The 21,545-nt window shown below is 46.9% G+C and overlaps 1 protein-coding gene across 1 annotated transcript; it reads left to right on the forward strand.

Annotated features, from left to right (window-relative positions):
* Positions 1-3,437: 3,437 nt before the first annotated feature.
* On the forward strand, positions 3,438-15,559 carry DRG2 (developmentally regulated GTP binding protein 2). Its single transcript, XM_075010273.1, has 13 exons — positions 3,438-3,795; positions 5,205-5,365; positions 6,167-6,256; positions 7,802-7,862; positions 8,945-9,035; positions 10,325-10,397; positions 10,553-10,643; positions 10,955-11,052; positions 11,780-11,856; positions 12,314-12,402; positions 13,271-13,329; positions 13,974-14,027; positions 14,118-15,559. The coding sequence occupies exons 1-13, from the start codon at positions 3,732-3,734 to the stop codon at positions 14,202-14,204; spliced, it is 1,095 nt and encodes a 364-aa protein (XP_074866374.1). The 5' UTR covers positions 3,438-3,731; the 3' UTR covers positions 14,205-15,559.
* Positions 15,560-21,545: the final 5,986 nt, after the last annotated feature.

Here is a 21,545-nt window from a genome sequence, read left to right on the forward strand (position 1 = left end):
CATTTTCACATTTGCAATTGCAGCCATCTCCTGACTCAGCTGTTGGTTGACAGCTGTCCTTAAACTTTTTTAACTTTCAAATTTTATTAACTCTTAACAGGGACATCTTTAAAACTTCTACAACTTGCTCTCATCTTCCACACTCCTGTCCATTTTTGATATATAGACTGAAACAAAAATATGAATTTCCCTGCTTTTTCAACTCGCAATCAATTTCTTAGCTTTGAGCGAATGATACCAAAAGATGAAAATATTCTCTGTGCCTGCAGAGGAAGCTACTGCTGTGAAAAGTTGGCTTAGCAACTGAAGGAACTCTCTTTCAAGGTCCCTAGCTAATGATTTCCACCAATTCAAGGAAGTGACTTTGTTCAAACCACCATCAGTAAACTTGTTCTGATGAAACAGTATTGCTCCAGCCCTGAAATGTATTATGACTGGCATAACTGAGGAGTGATTTTGAGATGCCTATGCCGTGGCAGCAGCATTTGCCTAAGAAGTTGGGCATCTACCTTTATATCTGGGATAAAGAATGTGTCCAAGAAAATGCCATACAGTTAATGCTTGGCCACTTGCTTCTTTATTGCCTGGAGTTTAACTTTCTGGTGAGGTATTTCTTTTCTCAATAGATCTTGAAGTGTCTTCCAAATGTAGACAGCAGCAGCAATTTCTCTGAAGTTTAAGGCTATGCCTATATAAGATGCAGGTAAATTGAGTGTATCCTCTCCATTCCTCTTTAATCCAATGTTAAATACTTTGGATGGGATACTCACTTCAGCATGGATTGCTTCACAAAGTTTTATGAAAATAAGACAATTTTTATATTGTCCAAAACAATCAATCACAGAATTCCATCCAACATTTTGAAGGAGAATTAGTTTGGATCCTCCTTCTCTTTCCCTGAAGCTGCAGCAAATTGGTTGTTAAGGAAATATTTTGCAACTTCATTTTATTTTATTCCTGGAGAAGATATACTTAAGTCTTTGACTGAAATCTGCATTAAATAGGCACTGCAGCCATGTTATTAAGGAGCATCCTTTTATTTCTTATTGTGTGTCTCATCTTTGCCACATTTGCAGCATTGTCTGTAACAAAACTCTGCAAGGGACAGTTTAATTTTTGTTCACAGCTTTCACAGCTGCTTCTAAAATAGCCTGTGGGCATTTTCCCCACATATCTATTGTTAAAGATACGCAACCTCATCTTCTGTTGTCACACAGGCACATATGGTGGGATTGTTGTGTTTATTGCTCCACCCATCAAGGCTTAAACAGGTAAATTTCCCCTCAGTGTATCTCATACGTACACAGCAAATGTCCACCAATGTCTGCTGTACCACATGGAGCGTAGTCTGGTTGTAAGGAATCTACCATGCCAATGAAGTGTGTTTAACAATGTGAAAAGGAGAATTTCTGGCATAAATGAACCAAAGAATTTTTTCATCTATGGTGTCTTGTTGGTATTTCCTGGTCTCTACTACAAACCCATCCATGGTGGTGGTTTTAAAGCATGATTGAAATCTTTTGCTTGCTACTGCTACTTAATTATCTGCAATAAGTTTAGTTGCAGGACTGCTGCTAAAAATACCAACTGATGACTGTGACCTTGTTGCAAATACAGTCAAAGTCTCTTATGCTTAAATGGGATCCTGAAACAAAATTTTAAAACATTTTGAATAATTGTTCTCAGTTCTTCTTTCTCCTCCATTCAGTTAATCATTTACATTTTTTCCAGTAAGGATATGGAGATATGCATCCTGTAGAACTGGAAGGGACCTTGAGAGGTCATCAACTCCAGTCTTCTGCCATCTCAGCAGAACAAAGCACCATCCCTAACTCTCCCCCCCCCGCCCCAAATCTATTTGCTACAGACCCCTAAATGGGCCCCTCAAGGGCTGAACTCACAACCCTGGGTTTACTAGACCAATGCTCAAACCACTGAGCTTACAGATCCTATTCCAAATTATCCAAAAAAGCAAAGGCTGATTGCACTTAATGTTGGAATAAGCTCTGTTGAACTTACTGGCACTTCTGTTTTTTGAAAAAACAAGTATAAGATGGAATTGCCTTCAAAATGCTTAGTTATGCCAAAGTAAAATAGGGACTAGACTTTCAGCAGCATCGTTATGGTCTGTGACCACGATGTTGCAAAATGAGGGGCATGTATTATTTAATAAGGAAATGACAATGGCACCTCTAGATTTCTTTCACTGCAGCTTTCTGTACTGAATATTTGGGATGATAGGTTCTAAACCTAACAAGATTGCCTCTTAGTATAGGTGAGATTTAAAAGTCAATTTTCTAAACCTAACAAGATTGCCTCTTAGTATAGGTGAGCTTTAAAAGTCAATTCCCAAGCTGGATGTTGTTAGAAAAGAAAGACTGAGAGAGTCTTGAAGAATGATACAGTGCATAGTGAATCCTTTAAGTTACTAACCATTTGGTCCACATTGTTCTTCAAATGTATCCACGTTTTCAGCTGCATGCTTTTCTCTCAGTAAGTAGTTTTCCTTCTGAAGTTTCATTCATGTAACTAGGCCCTGCATCGCATTCTTGCTCTGCTTATATTTGACACATTTTCATTTTTACTTAGGGAAAGAATTTCTTCAAAATATTCCCTCATATGCTCCCTCCTACACCCACAAGCCATGGCTGATTTTCTGTGGCAAAAGTGTAAAGGAAAATAGGAAGTTGGGTGTAGTGTGTGTATAGATGTAAGCCTTGGCACATTGTAAAAGGGGATAGGATTTGTATGTTACCATTTTGTGGCATTCCTCCGATTAGTAATATAGAACTGACATTTTTTTCCTGCTACCAACCATCCCTGTGCAGTCTGTATATAACAGCATGTTTCTCAGTGCTAGACTAGGAAGGGAAGAGTCTTGTAGAGTGGCTTTGCTGCATCTGCTTAGGTGCTGATTATTTAAATACTCCTTCTCTTATCAAATATGCCAATGCAAAACCATCGCTGCTTTATAAAATACAACTAAAGTGGTCCTGGCCCTTGTCTGAAAAATAATCTGGGGCCAGACTTGCCCAGCCCTTGAAACTAATGGCAGAGCCAAGGGCCCAATGCATCCAGTGAAATCAGCTCTCGCATGCAAGAGAAGCACCGTTGCAGAAGATGGAGCTTTCTGATTGATTAAAAGAGGGGGAGGCTTCCGGTTTCGTGGGGGTGTGGGCAGGGGGTGACGCTTTGAAAAGTGGCCCCCAGCCCCCCACCTTGTCCCCTTGGCACTGGTACAGGGCGGCCGTGGATTGCTGAGAGGAGCCCTGCCCTGCCCTGCCCCTGGGGGCTTGGGGGCGTTAGCCACCTCAGTCCCTCCACAGAGCAGCAATCCTGCAAAGACCAGGCCTCCTGCCAGTGAAGGGCAGAGGGGCTGAACCCCGCCTGCCCTGGGGGAGGGCAGCAGCCGGCTGGTTCTGGGCAGGGGAGGCGGCACTGCACGGCTGGGCTGGGCTGGTGCTGGCTGGGTGCAGCAGCAGCAGCGGGTCTAGCCCCAGGACTCTGCCCTAGCGGCGGAACCTTTGTGCTCCCGGAACCCTTGCGGCGGGCCCGGCCGGACCGCAACTCGGGCGCACCGGCCGCCCCCTCTCACGCCGGCGGGGGGATTAGTGCGGGCGGACCAGCCGGCGGCCGCTTCCGGGCGAGGAGGCGGCGGAGGCCTCGGTGCCCGCGTTGGACCCCCGCCCCCCACCAGAACTCCGCGCTGCCCGGCTGCCCCCGCCGGCGCTATGGGGATCCTGGAGAAGATCTCGGAGATCGAGAAGGAGATCTCGCGCACCCAGAAGAACAAAGGTCCGGGGGGACCGGGGCCGCGGCGGCGGGCGGGGCTGGGATGGAGTGAGGGGAAGGGATGGGGGGGGCAATGGGATGAGGTGGGAGAGAAGGTGGGGGACTGGTGGGGGGATGGGATGGGATGGAGTGAGGGGAAGGGGTGGGGGTGGGCAATGGGATGAGGTGGGAGAGAAGGTGGGGGGATGGGATGGGATGGGATGGAGTGAGGGGAAGGGGTGGGGGGGCAATGGGATGAGGTGGGAGAGAAGGTGGGGGGATGGGATGGGATGGGATGGAGTGAGGGGAAGGGGTGGGGGGGCAATGGGATGAGGTGGGAGAGAAGGCGGGGGGATGGGATGGGATGGAGTGAGGGGAAGAGGTGGGGGGGCAATGGGATGAGGTGGGAGAGAAGGCGGGGGGCTGGTGGGGGGATGGGATGGGATGGAGTGAGGGGAAGGGGTGGGGGGGCAATGGGATGAGGTGGGAGAGAAGGCGGGGGGATGGGATGGAGTGAGGGGAAGAGGTGGGGGGGCAATGGGATGAGGTGGGAGAGAAGGCGGGGGGCTGGTGGGGGGATGGGATGGGATGGAGTGAGGGGAAGAGGTGGGGGGGCAATGGGATGAGGTGGGAGAGAAGGCGGGGGGATGGGATGGAGTGAGGGGATGAGGTGGGGGTGGGCAATGGGATGAGGTGGGAGAGAAGGCGGGGGGCTGGCGGTAGGTGAGGGGAAGAGGTGGGGGATGGGATGAAGGGAGGAGGTGAGGTGGGGGGAGGCTGGCAGCGAGGATGAGGGGAGCGGTGGGGGCGAGCAGAGAGAGATGGGAAAGAGGTGGGGTGGGGGCAGGCAGGGCAGAGGGGTCGGGGTTGTGAGAAGATGGGAGCCATTCTCACAGCCCTTTCCTTTTTGCTTTCACTCAGTTTTCCAGCCCTTTTGGGGGTGCTCCATTTGCACCCCAGAGAATTGACTGGCTGTATGTTATGCACACCTACAGGATGCTGTTTTGGTGCAAACTCGTGTAACTTGCACTTACACCTCATGTGTGACTTACACTTCTGTCTTGATGTGCTTTTGGGAATAGATGTAATGATATAATTTACATCACAAGAAGTGAGTTTGTAATAATTAAATAAAGTGGGGGTAGGGGCGAAAATACAAAACCCTGTTATTTTCTCCCCCTTGGAGTCTTCTTCTTTATCAGACTGGAAACTTTTCAGGAGGAGCTACCTTTATTTCAGTGTTTTGTGCAACCTGAAATATAAATAGCTTTAAAACACCTAACGTGAGTTACAAAATTAATCTGTACAAATGTCCTAACTGCTGCAGTTCCCATACTAGAAATAAGTCACTTGAGCTAGGAGGGAGATAAGTGCATATTTCAAGGCTGGTGCAGGCTGTTTGGTTGTGAACTGTTGTTGCTATTTTGTTTAAGCTACCGAGTACCATCTTGGCTTGCTGAAGGCAAAGCTCGCAAAATACAGAGCTCAACTTCTAGAACCCTCCAAATCTGCGGCAGCTAAAGGAGAAGGTTTCGATGTGATGAAATCTGGAGATGCCCGAGTGGCACTGATTGGCTTTCCCTCTGTGGGTAAGGTCAGTGACTATCAGAGTTGACTCTCTAGCATGTGCAGTTCCTAAGTTTGTTCTCATAGCCTTTTGAAAGACACTTTTGTTAGCTGATGGCTAATGTCTCTGACTTTGAGTGTATTTCAGCAACGTAAGTGTTTATGGGCCAAAAATGAATAGAAAGAACGTTGCTCACACACCCAGACCAGCAAGCTAAAATTGGGCAAAGTCTTTTATCACTTTTTCATGCAAAGCATGCTTGGTGCACCCCAAAACCTTTTTATTTGTTCCCATCTGACAGTGGTACCATAGTAAAATGTCTAAGGCTAGTCTGGTAACTGACATTCAAGAGAACATGCCAGGTATGCCACTTCACCTGTAAAACACCCAAGTCAAGCATATCAAGTTTTAATGTGGCCATTAAAACCAGAATGGTTTTCTCCCCATGCCAGTTCAGCAGTCATCGATGTGCATTGTTTCCATCTAACTTTACATGTTTACTAATGATGTCATTTCTTCAAGGGGGCTGACAAAATTGCCAGGCCCTTGGGCAAGGTGAGGCGTGGCCCCACACTCCCAGGAGGGGTGGGGCTTGAGGCCGAAGGGGCAGGGCTGGGGCTAGCCTTCTCCCTTGCCAGCCCTTTTGCAACTGCCTGGAGTGTACCACTTGGGGTTTTGGCAGCAATTTAAAGGTGGCGACAGTGTCTGGGAGTTCTGGGCCCTTTTGAATTGCCAGACCCCGAGGCGTTTGTCCCCTTCCTCCTCACCCCTCACGTCGGCCAGCTGCATTTGTTCATATCTTTCAAGTTATGATACCTTGTCTTTCAGTCCACATTTCTGAGTTTAATGACCTCCACAGCCAGTGAAGCTGCCTCCTATGAATTCACAACGCTGACGTGTATCCCAGGTGTCATAGAAGTAAGTGTGATTTGCCTGTATTCTATGCCGTAAGCTGTTGCTATAACAATATCTAAAATCTGTAGAGATGCACTATATGTGTGTGGGGTGGTGGGGAGCCTCAGAAGCAGCTTTTTTGAAAGGTCCCTTCTTCCCAGCTTGTTTTTGAAGTCTTGAAAGGTCTTAAGCATTTGCATTTAGGTCTATGGAGTCTGGTATTTACGCAGGGAGCATTGCTCCTCTGAGACAGGCAGCATGTGCTGGAGAGTCGAACTCTACATTTTGGCTTTGTCTACACTTACATAAACTGAAATGGCCGTGCTAATGGCCAGATCGAAGAATACTAATGAGGCACTGAAATGCATATTCAGCGCCTCATTGGCACGCTACCGGCCGCGGCACTTTGAAATTGCTGCGTGTCGCTCCTGCGTGGCTCAGCTACACGGAGATCCTTTTTGAAAGGATCCCACCAACATTGAAATTCCCTTATTCCTATGATATAATTTCAGCAGTTCAGCGCCTCATTAGTATTCTTCCATCTGACCATTAGCACGGCCATTTTGAAGTTTTTGGTAAGTGTAGACGTAGCCTTAGAGTGGCCAGGCAATAAGAGAATTCTCAACTGATTTTTTTAAGAACAGCATTGGCACTTTTGACTAGTTGGCTGGAAGCCTTGATAGATTTGTTTTTAATGAAGCTTTAAAAAAGGCAATCTGTGCTGTAATCAGTTTGGAAAGCAGATAGGACAACTCCTGTGCTGGAGGAGTTTTTGCTGCTTGTGCCCTGAGTATCCATTACTCAAGCAAATTATAAATGGCACCAAAGTGAAAAGCATCTGAGTATAATGTGAATGTGGGGGTGAAAATTCAGGCTGAGTTAAAATCATCAAAACAAAGCCATTGATGTCAAAACATATAAGTACTGTAACAAATCTGTGGTCACCTGCAGCTTTGTTATACAGTGTCATAATTCAAAAATTGAGTGCAATGGTGGGAATGTAACTCTCCTCCCACTGTTCCATAAGCAATTGACCGTCATCACTTGAGTTAAAGCTTTTTTGTTAGGCTACTCTGTTAGCTGTACTATTATAGCGACTTACCCACAGCTGTAGTTCTGAATCCAGTCACAAAAGGACAGCAACATTTTCACGTCTCATGTTGAACCAGATAAGAAACTTCTTATTACCTGTATAGACAAGTTTCTTTGATCAGAGGACCAAAATAATATTACAGCCATATGATGCTCTAATCTTGTCATTTTTGTTGTCATGATCTAGAATTTTTACTAGTGTTGGCCATCAACTGCTGCGGTAAAATGGATCTTGAGGTGGAAGAGGGATTTGCAGCAAGTTAGTGAACTAGATTCTCGGGGAAAAATGCTCCCAGTTATTTCCAGCTCACTGGAATCCTAAACTTACTGGGCCAGATTTTGCCCTGCCCTATGCCTCGTTGATTTTAGAATGTGGCATTCAGTTTACAATAGATTGAGTGCTTAGCTGATGTTAGGAAAGCAGTTTAGAAGGGTTTGTGCAACTCCTCATAATCTTCTCTCCTTCCTCTCTTGCAGTACAAAGGAGCAAACATTCAACTCTTGGATCTGCCTGGAATTATTGAAGGAGCAGCACAAGGTCAGTAAGCTCTTACATTAATGTAAGGTGTGCCAGTGCTCTCAGTACTGCGTGTGAAGTGTTTAATGGGACCAGTCTTTCCAGCCTGGTCATAGACTATGTGAACACCTTAGACTTGAAACCTGAGGTCTTGAATGTGAGAGACAATTGGAAAAGGATCCCTGAACTGTAAAAGGCATATTCTGTTAGAGAAGATGCTGGTTCTAGCTGTGGATAGTGAAGTGAGCAAACCTCTGTATTCGGGAGGACTCTTGGCTCTGCTCATCTGTCCTTTTCCTTTACGGGGAAGTTTTTGATGTTGGGCACTAGAGAGAGAAAGGGGAGCTGTACAAGAGGAGAGTTAAGCAAGGCAAGAAATACTGTTTGGTTCTGATCACCTGGGTGGTTCTGAGAGTTCTACTGTGGCTTGTTGATTTGGGAACCACCTTTTTCCTCTCTCTTTGTCTACCAGTCCTTCAAGCCATGGGAATCTTCTGAGCCCAGTATAGTTTGGCTAATAAACATCTCTTTTCACGTCTGATCAGAAAGTGAGTCTTTGCTGATCTGAATTGAGAGTTCAGGGTTTTCCTTTTCCCTGTTTTGGGTATCTTCACTTCAGTGCAGGAAAAATAGATAATTGCACATACTTGGATTCTTGGAAAGAAGGTAGTCTGATGGGATTGCAATGCCTCTCCACTGGCTGCTGGCAGGAGGAGTGCTTGCTCATCCAGAACTGCTTGCCCCTCATGCTACGGCTGAGTGGTTCCCATCCCAGCCCCATGCTACTAGAGGGATGGGTCCTGTGATTGCTTAGAGCCCAGTCCCTTGTGTGTCTGTGTAGCGCTCTCTGTTGATAAGCAGTTGGATTGGTCTTCCAATCTTGGTGCGTTTCTATAGGAAACATGCACATATTGCAACTTGCAAGACCTCTGATGGAGCGTTGGCGCGATTTGCCTGATCGCCTTCCCTGCAGGTTAGTGCAGCCGAAGCAGGAATGAAACATTTCTTTTTTGCTAAGAAGTCCCATGGGACGGCTTCTGGTTCAAGGAAACTTTCAGCTATTCTGCCTTCCTACAGTATGACATCGAATCTTTCCATTGCAGGAAAAGGGAGAGGACGTCAGGTGATAGCTGTGGCTAGGACCGCTGATGTAGTTATTATGATGCTGGATGCTACCAAAGGCGAAGTGCAGAGGTGAGCATGGGGAGCAGTTTATTCGGTTTTGCACTGGTCAGCCGATGAAGGAATCCAGATGATGTGATACTTCCCAGCTGTGAAGGCAAACTAGGCATCTCCTTGTATACAGCACTCTAGATCATAGAATGTTAGGGCTGGAAGGGACCTCAGGAGATTGAGTCCAGCCCCCTGCGCAAAGCATGACCAACCCGAACTAAATCATCCCAGCCAGGACCTTATTAAGCTGGGACTTAGAAACCTCTAGGGATGGAGATCTGCAACCTCTCTAGGTAACGCATTCCAGTGCTTCACCTCCCTCCTGTGGAAATAGGTTTTCCTAATATCCAACCTACACCTTCCACTGTTTAACTTGAGGCCCTTGCTCCTTATTCTCCCATCCATCACTGTGGGTAACAGCATCTCTCTATCCTCTTTAGAGCCCTCTTCAGGAAGTTGAAGGCTGCTGTCAAATCCCCCCTCACTCTTCTCTTCTGCAAACTAATTAAGCCAAAATTCCTCAGTTGCTCCTCATAGGTCATGTGCTCCAGCCGCCAAATCATTTTCGTTGCCCTCCACTGGACCCTCTCCAATGCATCCACATCCTTTCTATACTGGCGGACTCTCTAGATATTTACTAATGTCTTAATATAATCTATATTAGACTAGTAATTTTATTCTAATGCTCTTGGGATCATTGTCTCAGTGTAAGGCCCCTCTCCGCAGGTATTCCACAATGAACTGCCTCTGCAGGCTTTTGCTAAATTGTTCTTCCACTTCCACTGGCACGTCTAAAAATCTGTACATAATGAGGCTACTCATTTACTGTGTTTCAGTTTGTTTAAACTTCTACCAGGGCGTTTTAGCCTTTGTGTTAACAAGACAAGGGTTACTGCAGATTATTGCCTGGGCTTCCAAGCAAGCACCCCAGGCTTGGGCAGGGAACTTGGTTGCACTCAAAGGAAATGCCTACTGTCTAGCCAGCCACAGCATTTACTAAACTTGCGGCGAGTTCTGGCTTCATGTGGGGAAGGACAGCAACATAAGGCCTAGCCAGGAAAGGATAATAAATTATTCGATGGTATCTTTATGTTTGAGGTTTCCACTTCATGGCAGTGTTCTTGGGTCCGGGTGAGAAGCTTTGCTATGTGGGAGGGCCTCAGTCATGGTATAGCAACGCTCAAGAGGGTGGTGATTTAGAGCTGGGAAACCTCAGGGCACGAGCTGCTGGAAAGCCAAGCTTTGGCCCCGTGTTCTTTGGCTTGCACTAAGTCCAGTGTACCAGAGACTAATTTGCATTGTCCTCACAGATCTCTCTTGGAAAAGGAATTGGAATCAGTAGGAATCCGACTGAACAAATGCAAACCAAACATCTACTTCAAGGTGAGAGTGAACAGTGGCCCTGCACACTCATGGGTTTGCAGTTGCTGCTCTGGTAAAGCTCAAATTCCTCAGCGCTTGTCCTTTTTCTAGCAGCACAGATCGCGTGGGCTTAAAGTTTTACAGAATAACAAAAGGGTTTTGTTTTCTTCTTCCAGCCAAAGAAGGGTGGGGGCATCTCCTTCAACTCGACTGTCACGCTGACCCAGTGCTCAGAAAAGCTGGTGCAGCTTATCCTCCATGAATACAGTATCCTTTCCTGAAGGGGAGCCCAGAAAGGAGCCACCTCTGGAAGTCGCTCCTCTTGTGCACCCTCCCACATCTCAGCTCACTAGGTGAAAATGAGTTCCAGAACGGGATTGTATCTGTAATAGTAATTCTGAGGCAAGGTGGCAGTGTTAGTAGTCTGGTGGTGTCATTAAAAGCGGTAGGAACTGGGGGGAGCCACCTGAGCTGCCCGTCCCCTCCATTATACAAGTTTCAACAATATCAGCTCCATTGGGCCTGTGCCAGGTATCTAGTCAAGAGCTGAAGTTTGGCCTTAATGATGTCCATCTCAGAAATCTTCAATGCCGAGGTTCTGTTTAGAGAAGATTGTTCTCCTGATGAGTTTATCGACGTGATTGTTGGTAACAGAGTCTACATGCCCTGCCTTTATGTGAGTATCCCAGGGCCAACTTTTAGTTCTGCGTAATTAACTGGACAGTGTAATATTCGGGCCCTAACTATTGAATGGTCTTGCGGGAGGACCATGATGCCTTGCTTTGAGAGAAGCATGCTAAGAAAACCACCACTTGCCAGAAAACTACTAGCTACCTGTTGCGCAGGTGCTAACAGAGTATATGTGTAATACACCAGCTGGGTGCATGCGTCCAGCACCCTCTTGCGGCTAGCCCCAGTGACTATAGCAGCAAGCTACCTACCGCTGATTGTTCCTCTTCTACTTCAGGTGGTGTAGATACTTTTCTTTTGGAGACTGAAAGTTCCATGGCTGATTTCCTCTGACAACCGCGGTGTCCATACGTGCACAGTGTCGGTACATGACAGATTGACTCACCTTTTGTTTCGAGGGTCCCATATGATAACGTCTTGGGCTTTATAATGAGATCCCAGAGCAAAACACTACAGGTGACCCCAAAAGAAAGAATGTTAAAGTGGGAAAACTTGTCAGTAGTGTTGAGGCACATGAACTTCCGCAGTTTACCAAAAGTTTTTGATCAGCATTGATACGAGGCATTTTTTAACAAATCCCAATGTCTCAATATCGTATGTCTGCGAGAACGGGAAGCTGCAGAACCTCGTAAACACTTGGGTGTAGCGTATTTGCTTGCAGTTACACTTGAATTGATTTCCTAAGGATGTGTTGTTTTCCCTTTTTGAATTAGGTTTATAATAAGATTGACCAGATATCTATGGAGGAAGTAGATCGTCTGGCTAGGAGACCTAACAGTGTTGTGATCAGGTAAGAGCTTGCAAGCCCACCAGTCCGCTCTTTCTACAAACTCTGCATTCAAAGAAGTTGCTTTACGCTTCGTTATTCCCCACTTCCTTCGCTATCCCAAAGAGGGGCGTGCTCCTTGGCGCGCAGCTGCTGTGTCTGAGAGGGAAACTGAACAAGTATCCTGTCATTAGTAACAAAATAGCCAGTGGCTTCTACCCCCAGAGAGAGGCAAATCTGCTATCAGCTGCCCTGCACCATCTGCAGGTTGAAATGACCAGGTCATCGCAATTGTTCTGTGGTTTTATCTGTTCTGTGCAACTAATGGACTCTGCCATTTTGATTCTGATGTGTCTTTGGAAAGTAGCGTCTGTTTCCCCATTCTGACCTATCGAAAAGCTTAATAGGCTTCTCAGTCACACGTCTTTGCGTTTTGGGACCGAGAAGTGCACTAACCCGAGGTGTTTGTGGTGTTTTGCAGCTGTGGGATGAAGCTAAACCTGGACTACTTACTAGAGAAGCTGTGGGAATACCTGGCGCTTACTTGTATCTACACTAAGAAGAGAGGACGTAAGCAAAACACAGACTGGCAAAACGAAGAGTCCAAGGGGGAGATTTTCAGGAGCATGAGGGGAGGCTGTCTGTGGGTTGTTGAGTCCCTGACTTCCCAGCTGGTCTTGAGTCATAATACACTGTCTCCGCTAGGAGTGCACAGAGGGGTTGGGAAGGAGGGAAGTTAGTACCAACCCCTCCTGAGACTCCCCGGGGGCTGCTTACTCATGTCACATGGGCTGAGGATGAGCAGGAGCAGCTCTTGTCAGCTGGCTTTAACTCCCCAAACATCTGAGGCTCCTTGGACAGCTGTCATTTTCCCTGTAATGGTGGCATGTGGCATGGGAGGACTGCAAGCTTGAATGTTGGGTAAATGTCAGAGAGTTGTTATGGTAGCTGACAAGAGCCAAAAACATAAAGCTCTCCAAGCGAACTGCAGCAGCGATGTCCTTTTATTTAAGCAGCGTGTTTAGACTTTGGCTGTTGTGATAGAGGTCCTGCCTTGGAGATTGAATTAAATTGGGGCTGGATGGGCTTGTGAATTATAAGGAAATGGTTGACTTAGATCAACTTGACTTGTAAATATCAGGCAGTGTAGACCAGATACCTCTAGTACCTGAGAGAGAATAAATCACCCTTAAAGGTACTTGGAAAATGGAATCGATCCTCCCATTGGTCTTTAAAGGTCCAATTTGTACTTCCTGCCACTGCAGCGTGTAGGGAATAGGCAATATACCTCAGGTGAATGGCTGCTTTACATGCCAGCCTGCTCTCAGGTGTAACTGGGCTGGGGGTGGAAATTCAAGGGGGTCTGCATCATATAAAGCATTTTCTGCATTTAAGAAACGTGATCTCTTTTCCCTTCTTGTTTTTGTGTGCCATCTAGAGAGACCAGACTTCACAGATGCCATTATTCTCCGGAAAGGGGCTTCTGTAGAGCATGTGGTAAGTAAATAGCACAAAGAAAGAGCCTTTTCTGCTGATTGAATGGCACTGAGTCCCATGCAGACTTCCTACCCGAGATTGTCGGTAGGATTTTGTGTATTTCAGGCTGTCCTATGAAAAAAACACATTTGTGTTTTGTTGCCTGTTAGTGTTCTTTGGCTTGGTCTAACTGAGGTATAGAAACAAATATTTCTTTCCTGTTTAAGTAACTTACTAGTATTTTTTTGCAAGACGAAAGGCGATGAAGCTAATTTAATAAAGCTCTGCAAACAGGCAGATGGAAAATATGTCACTTTTGTGGTGCTATTTATGGCAATTTTGTACAGAAAAAAACATAGTTCCAATACATTTACTTTATGCTTTGTTTGTTCTTGAACATGGCTCTGACAACATGAACCCAAGGTGTTCTTGTTTGTAGTGGCAAGATGTTAAACTAAGACAGCGCTGGGTATTGGAAGTCTGGGCGAAATCTCAACTTTTTCATAATTAGATGGAGCCAATCATCAACACAGTGCATTCAAGCCTAATGCTTGGGTGCTCAGACACCACAGCGAGGAGCACAGCATGAAAACCTGACTAGAATAGAGGCGGATATGGAGCGAAGCATTATTATTTGACTGTCACACACTCTTGTCTTACTGCAGTGCCATCGAATTCACAGAACGTTAGCCAGCCAGTTCAAATACGCCTTGGTGTGGGTAAGAAACTAATACTGCCTGCATTTGATTTGCCTGTATTTCAAGTGTCCACTCCAAACACATTTCAATTTTCTTTCTCCTGGTTTACAGGGAACCAGCACAAAATACAGTCCCCAGAGAGTAGGATTAACTCATGTCATGGAGCATGAAGATGTCATCCAAATCGTCAAGAAGTAACCGCCTTAGCTGCTGCTCACTGGTGCCTGACCCTGCCCTACTCTCTAGAATCAGAACTGACTTATTCTGACAATACAAAAGCCAAAAAAAAAAAAAGGTGCTCCAAAGCCACACAGGCTTCCATGAAGCTTGCTCCTTTGGAGACAGGAAGAGACTCAGGATACCCTGACAACAAGTGGCAGGGGGGAGACAAGGGCTTTCTTGTCTGATGACATGGTAGGCAAGGTAGCTTGTTTGCATAGCATCTTTAAAAGCTGCAGCATGGAGCCTGTTTGCTGGGGCGAGATGAGAAGTCTTTAGCCGGCAGCATCTTCTACTGCTGCAGAACTCACAAACACGTCCATCCGTTATACCCACCAGCAGCTTTCTCAGCCAATCAGAATGTCTGGATTTGTGCATCCAGATATGACTCTCTTCTTGGTGCTGTTGACACCAGCATAGAGCGATGTTAGCCATGCCTTGCACATCCCTATCATTTCATGTGTTGTTAAAGTGATCCTTTCCCTTTTGCGCTTGCCCAGTACAAGGGCTGCTCAGAGTCACAGCTTTTCTAGCTTCCAAGGGTTTCTTAGTTCTGCATGTCAGTGACTTCAGCCATCAATCTCTCACAGCTGAGACAGCCCTAGGCTGAGCTTTTGAAGATCCCACTCTGTTGAATGTAAAACCAGCACGCCAAGCCCCCTGTTAACCCTCTGACACAGCCTGTAGTGTATCCTGATCCAATCAGTGCTGAAAAAAGTAATTGATATACAACCAGGCCACAGGTGCAGTAGCTACACCTTAGAAGAGCTCTGAGACCTAGGGAGGATTCATTTCTGTCCATGTCACAGGTCAGGGAGGTGGCATTCGGAGTTTCCCTGGGGGAAAATCTGCTTTGCGCTGCCTTTCGCCGTTTCTGATCTAGTACCTGAGGAATAGTTGCCAGGAAACCACTTGTCTCTAAATCATGTACCCCCAGGGTCTCAAGTCCCAGGAATAGCTATTTGGGTTCAAGTGCCATTCTGTACAATGGCCTTTTTTGGCTATACTAAATGAACAGTGATGCTTCTTGGAATGGGGATCTTCCATCACCAAACTTGGATTTTCTAATCATGGTTTATTAAATGTTGTTGCTAATAGTTTATAGCCTCTGATAGATACCGACTCTTTCTTCCCATGAGCAAAAGTCTCCAAGAGCTTTTAGTTACTTTTGTGATAAAATAGTTTCGTCCCAATCAGAATTCTGAACCATGAAGCCTGGTTTGATGAGTAGCTCCTCTGATCACGACCTCTTTTGTGCTCCTTCCGTACTGACTAAGGATGAAATGGCTGGAAGTGTTTTATTTAAGAAAATAAAAGTTGGTTATCTCATGTGAACTGTGCTCTTGTGTCTCAAAAAGGAAAGATTTGCTTTGTCATCCCCTCTCCCCCAGCCCTTTTTAGCCAACTGAGATGACAAGGTCTGTGTGGTAGAGTGGATTTGATTGTAACATGTCACATAATTTAAGACCAGAATGGATCCACTATATTATCTAGTCTGACGTGTATCTCATAGGATGTCAGTACCTCCCAGCACCATGAGACCGTAGTCGCATGATGAAGGGTGAACAAAAGGGCTCTCTAAGAATGGAGAAGAGCTGGACAGATTAGCTGTTCCAGGGTTGATGTGAGCTGGATAAATTGCACAAGTCAAAAAGGTGAGGCTGAGCTTAGTAGGGTAACGATTATGCTCACAGTTGGCATGCAGAGGGAATAAGGGCTCAGGTAGAAGCTACAAGAGAATAATCTCCAAATTAGCTGCGTTATGCCTGGGCTGGCTTTTGAAGGCATGCACTTCTGTCTGCTAATTGAGTGAGATGCTGTTCCAGCACATTGACTTGCCCTTTAAATTTCCCATGAAGGTTGTACAGGCCAAGACAAAGCTTGGCTCATTTTGAAATGCGTTTCAGTGGTACTGGTGTTGAAGCACTAGACAAGGACAATGCAGGAAAGCCATTACGTGACTTGAGAGTCGTAATGGTGAACTCACATCTTCCTCAAAGACAGTGGGGGAAACAAGAATACTCAATGGCCTTTTAAAAGGCCTGTTGTAAATCAAAAAGTGATCTTGCTGGGGTTATCACATGGCTAATCATCTGTTTTAGATGAGATGGTTTTTTCAAATGTCTGTTGGATCAATATTGGAACCACTGTCAAAATAACCGATCAGATCTCTCCCTGATAGTTTGAGAAGCTAACAATTTTTCCCCCCTTATAAAGCAACTGATCCGTGATTAAACTTAGCAGGGAAGGAAACAGATCAAGAGTGAGCAACTAATTCCTTCTGCATTAAGCACAAGCAGCTTCTTATAAGCAAGCATGGATAGGTCTGGAAATGTTTTTGTATATTTTTCCAGATGAGCTCCAGCATTTCTGTGCTGCAAACATTACTGTCAGTAACAGCAGCGGGAGCACAGTGGGCAGATGATCCATATACAGAATCTTTCCTGGTGTCCTTGAAGAGCCTAATTATTTGTGGGGGAAGATTAGATTCTTGCAAACAATTTAACACCAATCCAGCACTTTCCATCGAAGGAAATGGGCAACATCCTGAAGGAAGTTGTCTCACTTCTCTGGTTACTTCATTCCCCGTGGAGATCAAAGGCAAACCCAGTACGTCCCAAGAACAGTTTGGAAGAACTGTGGTGAGGAAGGAGGGGTCTTGTTAAGTGAATATCCCTTTCCATGCTCTAGCTGGAAACATGCTTCCCAAGTTGAGTACGTAGATGCAGGCCAGCTCTGCTCAGCCTAGTACATTAAAAGTAGTAGTGTAGTAGCTGTAACGTGGCTTCCAGCTAGAGTCAGTGGACTGAGTACAAACCCGCTGGGACCCTAGGAAGTGTGCTCAGGTGTCTTTCCAAGCTGGGAAACATGCTCTTAGCTTCTGTGGAGATCTAGCCATAAAAGTGGCTGGCAGGCACTTCAGAGGAGCCCACAGGCAGTTTGCTTAAAATCTCTTGTTAGGTAATTGTAAGCATTTGAATTACATCCCTCAGGTTAGAAGCAGCAGAATGTCTGTGAACACAGTGAAGGGCTGAGTGTTGAGTGTGTATGCCGCCTCTTGTAGGAAGTGTACAACTGTAATCTTACCATTGTGCTTAAAGATCTCACCCTGTTTTCACAAGAGCGTGGTGTTAACGCTGCTATTCTGGCCAAAATGATAGGGCTAGTTATGCTGTCTGGCCCCACAGCCCTCCCTCTTGCCGTATCAGCCTGAACAAACCAGCAGTTATGTGGCACTTTAAAGACTCACACAATAGTTTATTATGTGATGAGCTTTCTTCTGAAGAAGGGGTCTGTCCCACAAAAGCTCATGAATTATTTGGCTGGTTTTTAGGACTGCTGCTTTTTGTTTTGTGAAGATTCAGGCTGACGTGGCTAGCTCTGCACTCAAAGTGCCATTTCCCAAGTTGCTGCTTCATGTGGCTCTTGGTGTACAGTGGGGCATTTCACACCAGGGAGAGATTAGTGGCAGCCCTCTGTACAGAAGATAGCCACGTGGCAGAGTGTTGAATGACTTTCACAAGGCCCAGTTGAGGAGAGAATTCTCCATCTGTTTTTCTTGCTGTGGAAGTAGGTCACCTGACCAGTAAAACTGCTCACTGTCAGATACAACTAAATGCAACTGAAATGTGAAATTAAGCTATTAATTTGAATGCAACCCCCTCACCTCTTCTGATAAGAGAGCCAGCGGCTGAGTGGTCTGTATACCCCGAAGGGCAATTAATTCCAGCTTTCTTCAGGTTTGCTTGGTCCAGTCCCAGCACAGGGAGCAGGACACAATGTGGGCTTGAAGTCCCTTGTGGCCATCCATTTTTGACAAGTCCAATTTCAGTTTTATACAGCCCAACGCTCCCTCCCTTGAGATTTTTGTCCTGGCAATGGCTGGGGCTTGAAGCATGTTCTGCTTAAAACTACAAGGCTGTGCATGTTCTAGGCACCCAAGCAGGCTGGGTGGGCGGAACGCTCCTTTTATAGTTTAATTTAACCAGGAAGGTAATAAAAAGGGGCTTGACTCCCAGTGATGCTTGTTTAATTCAATATGAGACAACTACAGCCATGGGTGTTCCTCGGTTAGCTTTGCTGCTGCCTTCCTGGTGAGATTGAAAGCGCTGCACAGGTCATGGTCTTACAGTGACAACTTAATTGGTTCAGACACAGACCGGCGTCACCCCAAACAAGCTAGGCCTGTGAACCTCCGTTGGAGCAGACTGGCTCAGGAGGCTTCTGAGGGAAGCACTGCCTGCTGGCACGTACTTGTGAATTCTCCTGGTGGTGTGTGGTAAATGCAGAGGTCACCCAGTGGGGAGCGAAGCTATTGGCGGTAATTTGCAGTTCAGGCTTTACTTTCGGAAGACTCAGCACAATGAACACTGCAGCAGACTCCAGACCACAGGTGCCATTACTCTGCAGCAGGGATGGGCTCACCAACAGGAGAGGAGAGCATAAAAGTGCCTTGTTAAACTTGTGTCTGTTACTCTGTAAGAAACTGTGTGGGAGTAACAGCTTCCACCTGGGAAATTATAAATTACATGGGCCATGAGGGGGAGTAGGACGCAAAATCAAAAGCGGGGCGCGGAGCTGAGGATTTCAGAGGGTCGTGCTGAAAGGTGGAGGGTCAGGCTTGAAAGTGGTGGCCTCCAAGATTGGTCTCAAGGCCAGTTCCAATTGTTCTCTCATGACTGTGGCACAAAACGTGGGAGGGTGCTCATACAATTGGCAGGTGACGCAAAGGTGGGAGGTGTTGCCACTCTGGAGGAAAGCTGGAATATCACACAAGGAGATAGGATAGCCTTGAAAATTGGAGTAGATAACATGGGATGACAGTTAATAATGCCAGGTATGAGGTCGGGCACCTAGGAATTCACAAGAGTATTTGCTGTAAGCAAAGGGTACATCAGTTGGAAATGACACAGGAGGGGAAAGACCTGGGTGTAGTAGGTGATTACTATTAGCTGCCAAGGTGATGCAGCTGTGAAAAAAGCTAAGGCAATCCTCAGATGCCTCAGGTGAGGTATTTCCAGCGGAGACAGGAAAGTGTTAGAACTGGTACAAAAGGCTGCTGGAGACTTCTTTGTGTGCAATTCTGATCAACCCCATTTAGAAAGATGAATTCCAGCTGGAACAGGTGCAGAGACTGCTTTGACCTGGGGGAAATGTTGGGTCTCTACCTGGAAGTCTTTACCTTGAGATTTGAAGACTTAGACCCCAAACTTCTGAGTTATCAATTACAGGAGCAGTTGGGTGAGTTTTTGCAGCCTGCAGGAGGTCCAACTAAGAAGATCAGAACGGTCCCTTCTCGCCTTAGAGTCTACGACCTTATGGTCTCAGTTGAACCACCTGCAAAAGTTCTCAGCCCTTTGTGGGGTTTGAATTGGGGCCCTTTGCTGTCCCACAATGCATCATTCTCCAAGCCCATGAACATAAAAGCTACATTCTGTTACTACAAACAGTTCTCACCACTGGCTGACAGATTGCTTAGCCTTTGGGATGATTCACTGCTCCAGTACTAGGAGGGGGGAAATAAGGATACCTCTCTAATGCTGACATCTGCCAATGCTACTTCCAAAATCTAATTCATAAAGGTAGGTGACAGGCCCACTATGCAGCCGGGGAAACCAAGGCGGCGGGACGGGGAGTGAATTTCTAGAGCTCATATAGTAAGTCAGTGCCATTGTAGGGGACCAAAAGTCAGGTCTTCTGTGTGCCAGCAATGTGCTAAATCTATTAACATCTGCCCACAGCGAGTGCTTTAAAGATCACATCTGGTTCCTGGGGAGGGGTTCATTTTATACTGGCAAAATAGAACATCCACCTTCATGCCTTGGTCTGAGCTCCCCTGAAGGATCCTCTCGACCTGCGACAGACAGCAGCTAGTTCAGGGGGACAGCGCTGGCAGGGTACTGAATATCCCCTGGCACTGTTCTTCCAAGCCCTGATTCAAGCCTCACGCTAGGAGGTGCTATGGGGCAAGCTAGTCTGTTTAGCTTCCTTTTCTAGAGGCCCTGGCAAGTAGCTGCTCTCAGGGTGGCACCTTCCCCTGCTACACCCCTGTGAGAGGGTTTTGTCCCATCCTCCATGGTCTCCCTTGCTGCTGCTCCATCCCTCAGCACGGCCAGGGGAGCCGTGCGTGCTGCTTCTTGCCTGTCATTCATCCCTCAGCTCCTCTGCGGGAAAGGGTAGCTCCCCTCGCTCCTCATGAGTGGCGACGAGAATAAAAGCAGTCATCAAATATGCATCGGGTGGTGGCAGCGACAGCCGGCAGCCACTGTGCAGCAAACATGGTTCCCCGGGGTCTGGCCGAGTGAGGCTTCCTGGCAGAGGCTGATCCAGGGCAGTGTCTGCCACACCAGGGAATGCGCAGAGCTGGAAGGTGCAGAGAATCACAGAGCTGCCCGGGCGGCATGCGGGCTGCATAAGCCAGGTGAGTGGCCTGTTGCATTAGCCGAGTCGCGGGCCTGGGGGCTGGCATCATGTCTCCTTCCCTCCATGTCACTGGATGCTCAGTTCCTATTACTCTCCACCTGATGGCGGGTGGCTTCGCCCCGAACCTGGTGAGCAGAGGAGATGGACGGGTGAAACCAGCCCGGGTGAGCCAGCTTGTGGTGCAGCAAGGATCATCCATCCCAGAGGCCTGGGCTGGTATTGGTCAGGTAGTGGGGGCTGCTTCCCACCTAGGCAAGGTGCAGATGCCTTTGGCTCCTGTCACGTGAGTGTTCACCCTGCCCTGTCCCACGCTCATCTGTTCTCACTACCGCTAGTGCAGCCTCAGGCCTGCAGGACCCCGATCTCCTGCCCATTGCCCCCGTCCCGTCTCATGCCCAGTGCTTATGTCACCGTCATGTATCAGGCCCCTCATTCCTCTCTGCTTCTTGCCCTTCCCTCAGCCCCGTCCGTTTCTGTACAGTCCATCTTCACGTGAGTTCTCAGCCTTTCCCGTCTGAGCCCACGGCTGGGGCCTTTCCTTTGCCATCACACATAGGGCGGATTAAGACCAGGCGGGGCCCTGGGACAATACAATCAAACACACCCCCCTTCCCCTGCCAGCATATTAAAATAGCAGTGTATAGTTACACACCCAAATAACCAGCTGCTATCTAGAAACCGCAGTCTTATGCCTAGTAATTAAGCATGGTACAAAGAAATAAGTTTCAATGCAGGGCATAAAATCTGCCACTTCCGAATGACACGACACCTTTCTTGTGTGCCACTCAAGCAAATAGTTTAAACAAAATGGAGCGATGGAGTATGGGGCCGCTCACTCCTGGAATCGGCCACTGCTTGCCTGTAACCCTGGCTCTTTACGCTCAGAGGCTTGTCCCT

Source organism: Carettochelys insculpta, chromosome 16 (genome assembly GCF_033958435.1).
Source record: "Carettochelys insculpta isolate YL-2023 chromosome 16, ASM3395843v1, whole genome shotgun sequence".
In the NCBI taxonomy this organism is placed as follows: Eukaryota; Metazoa; Chordata; order Testudines; family Carettochelyidae; genus Carettochelys; species Carettochelys insculpta.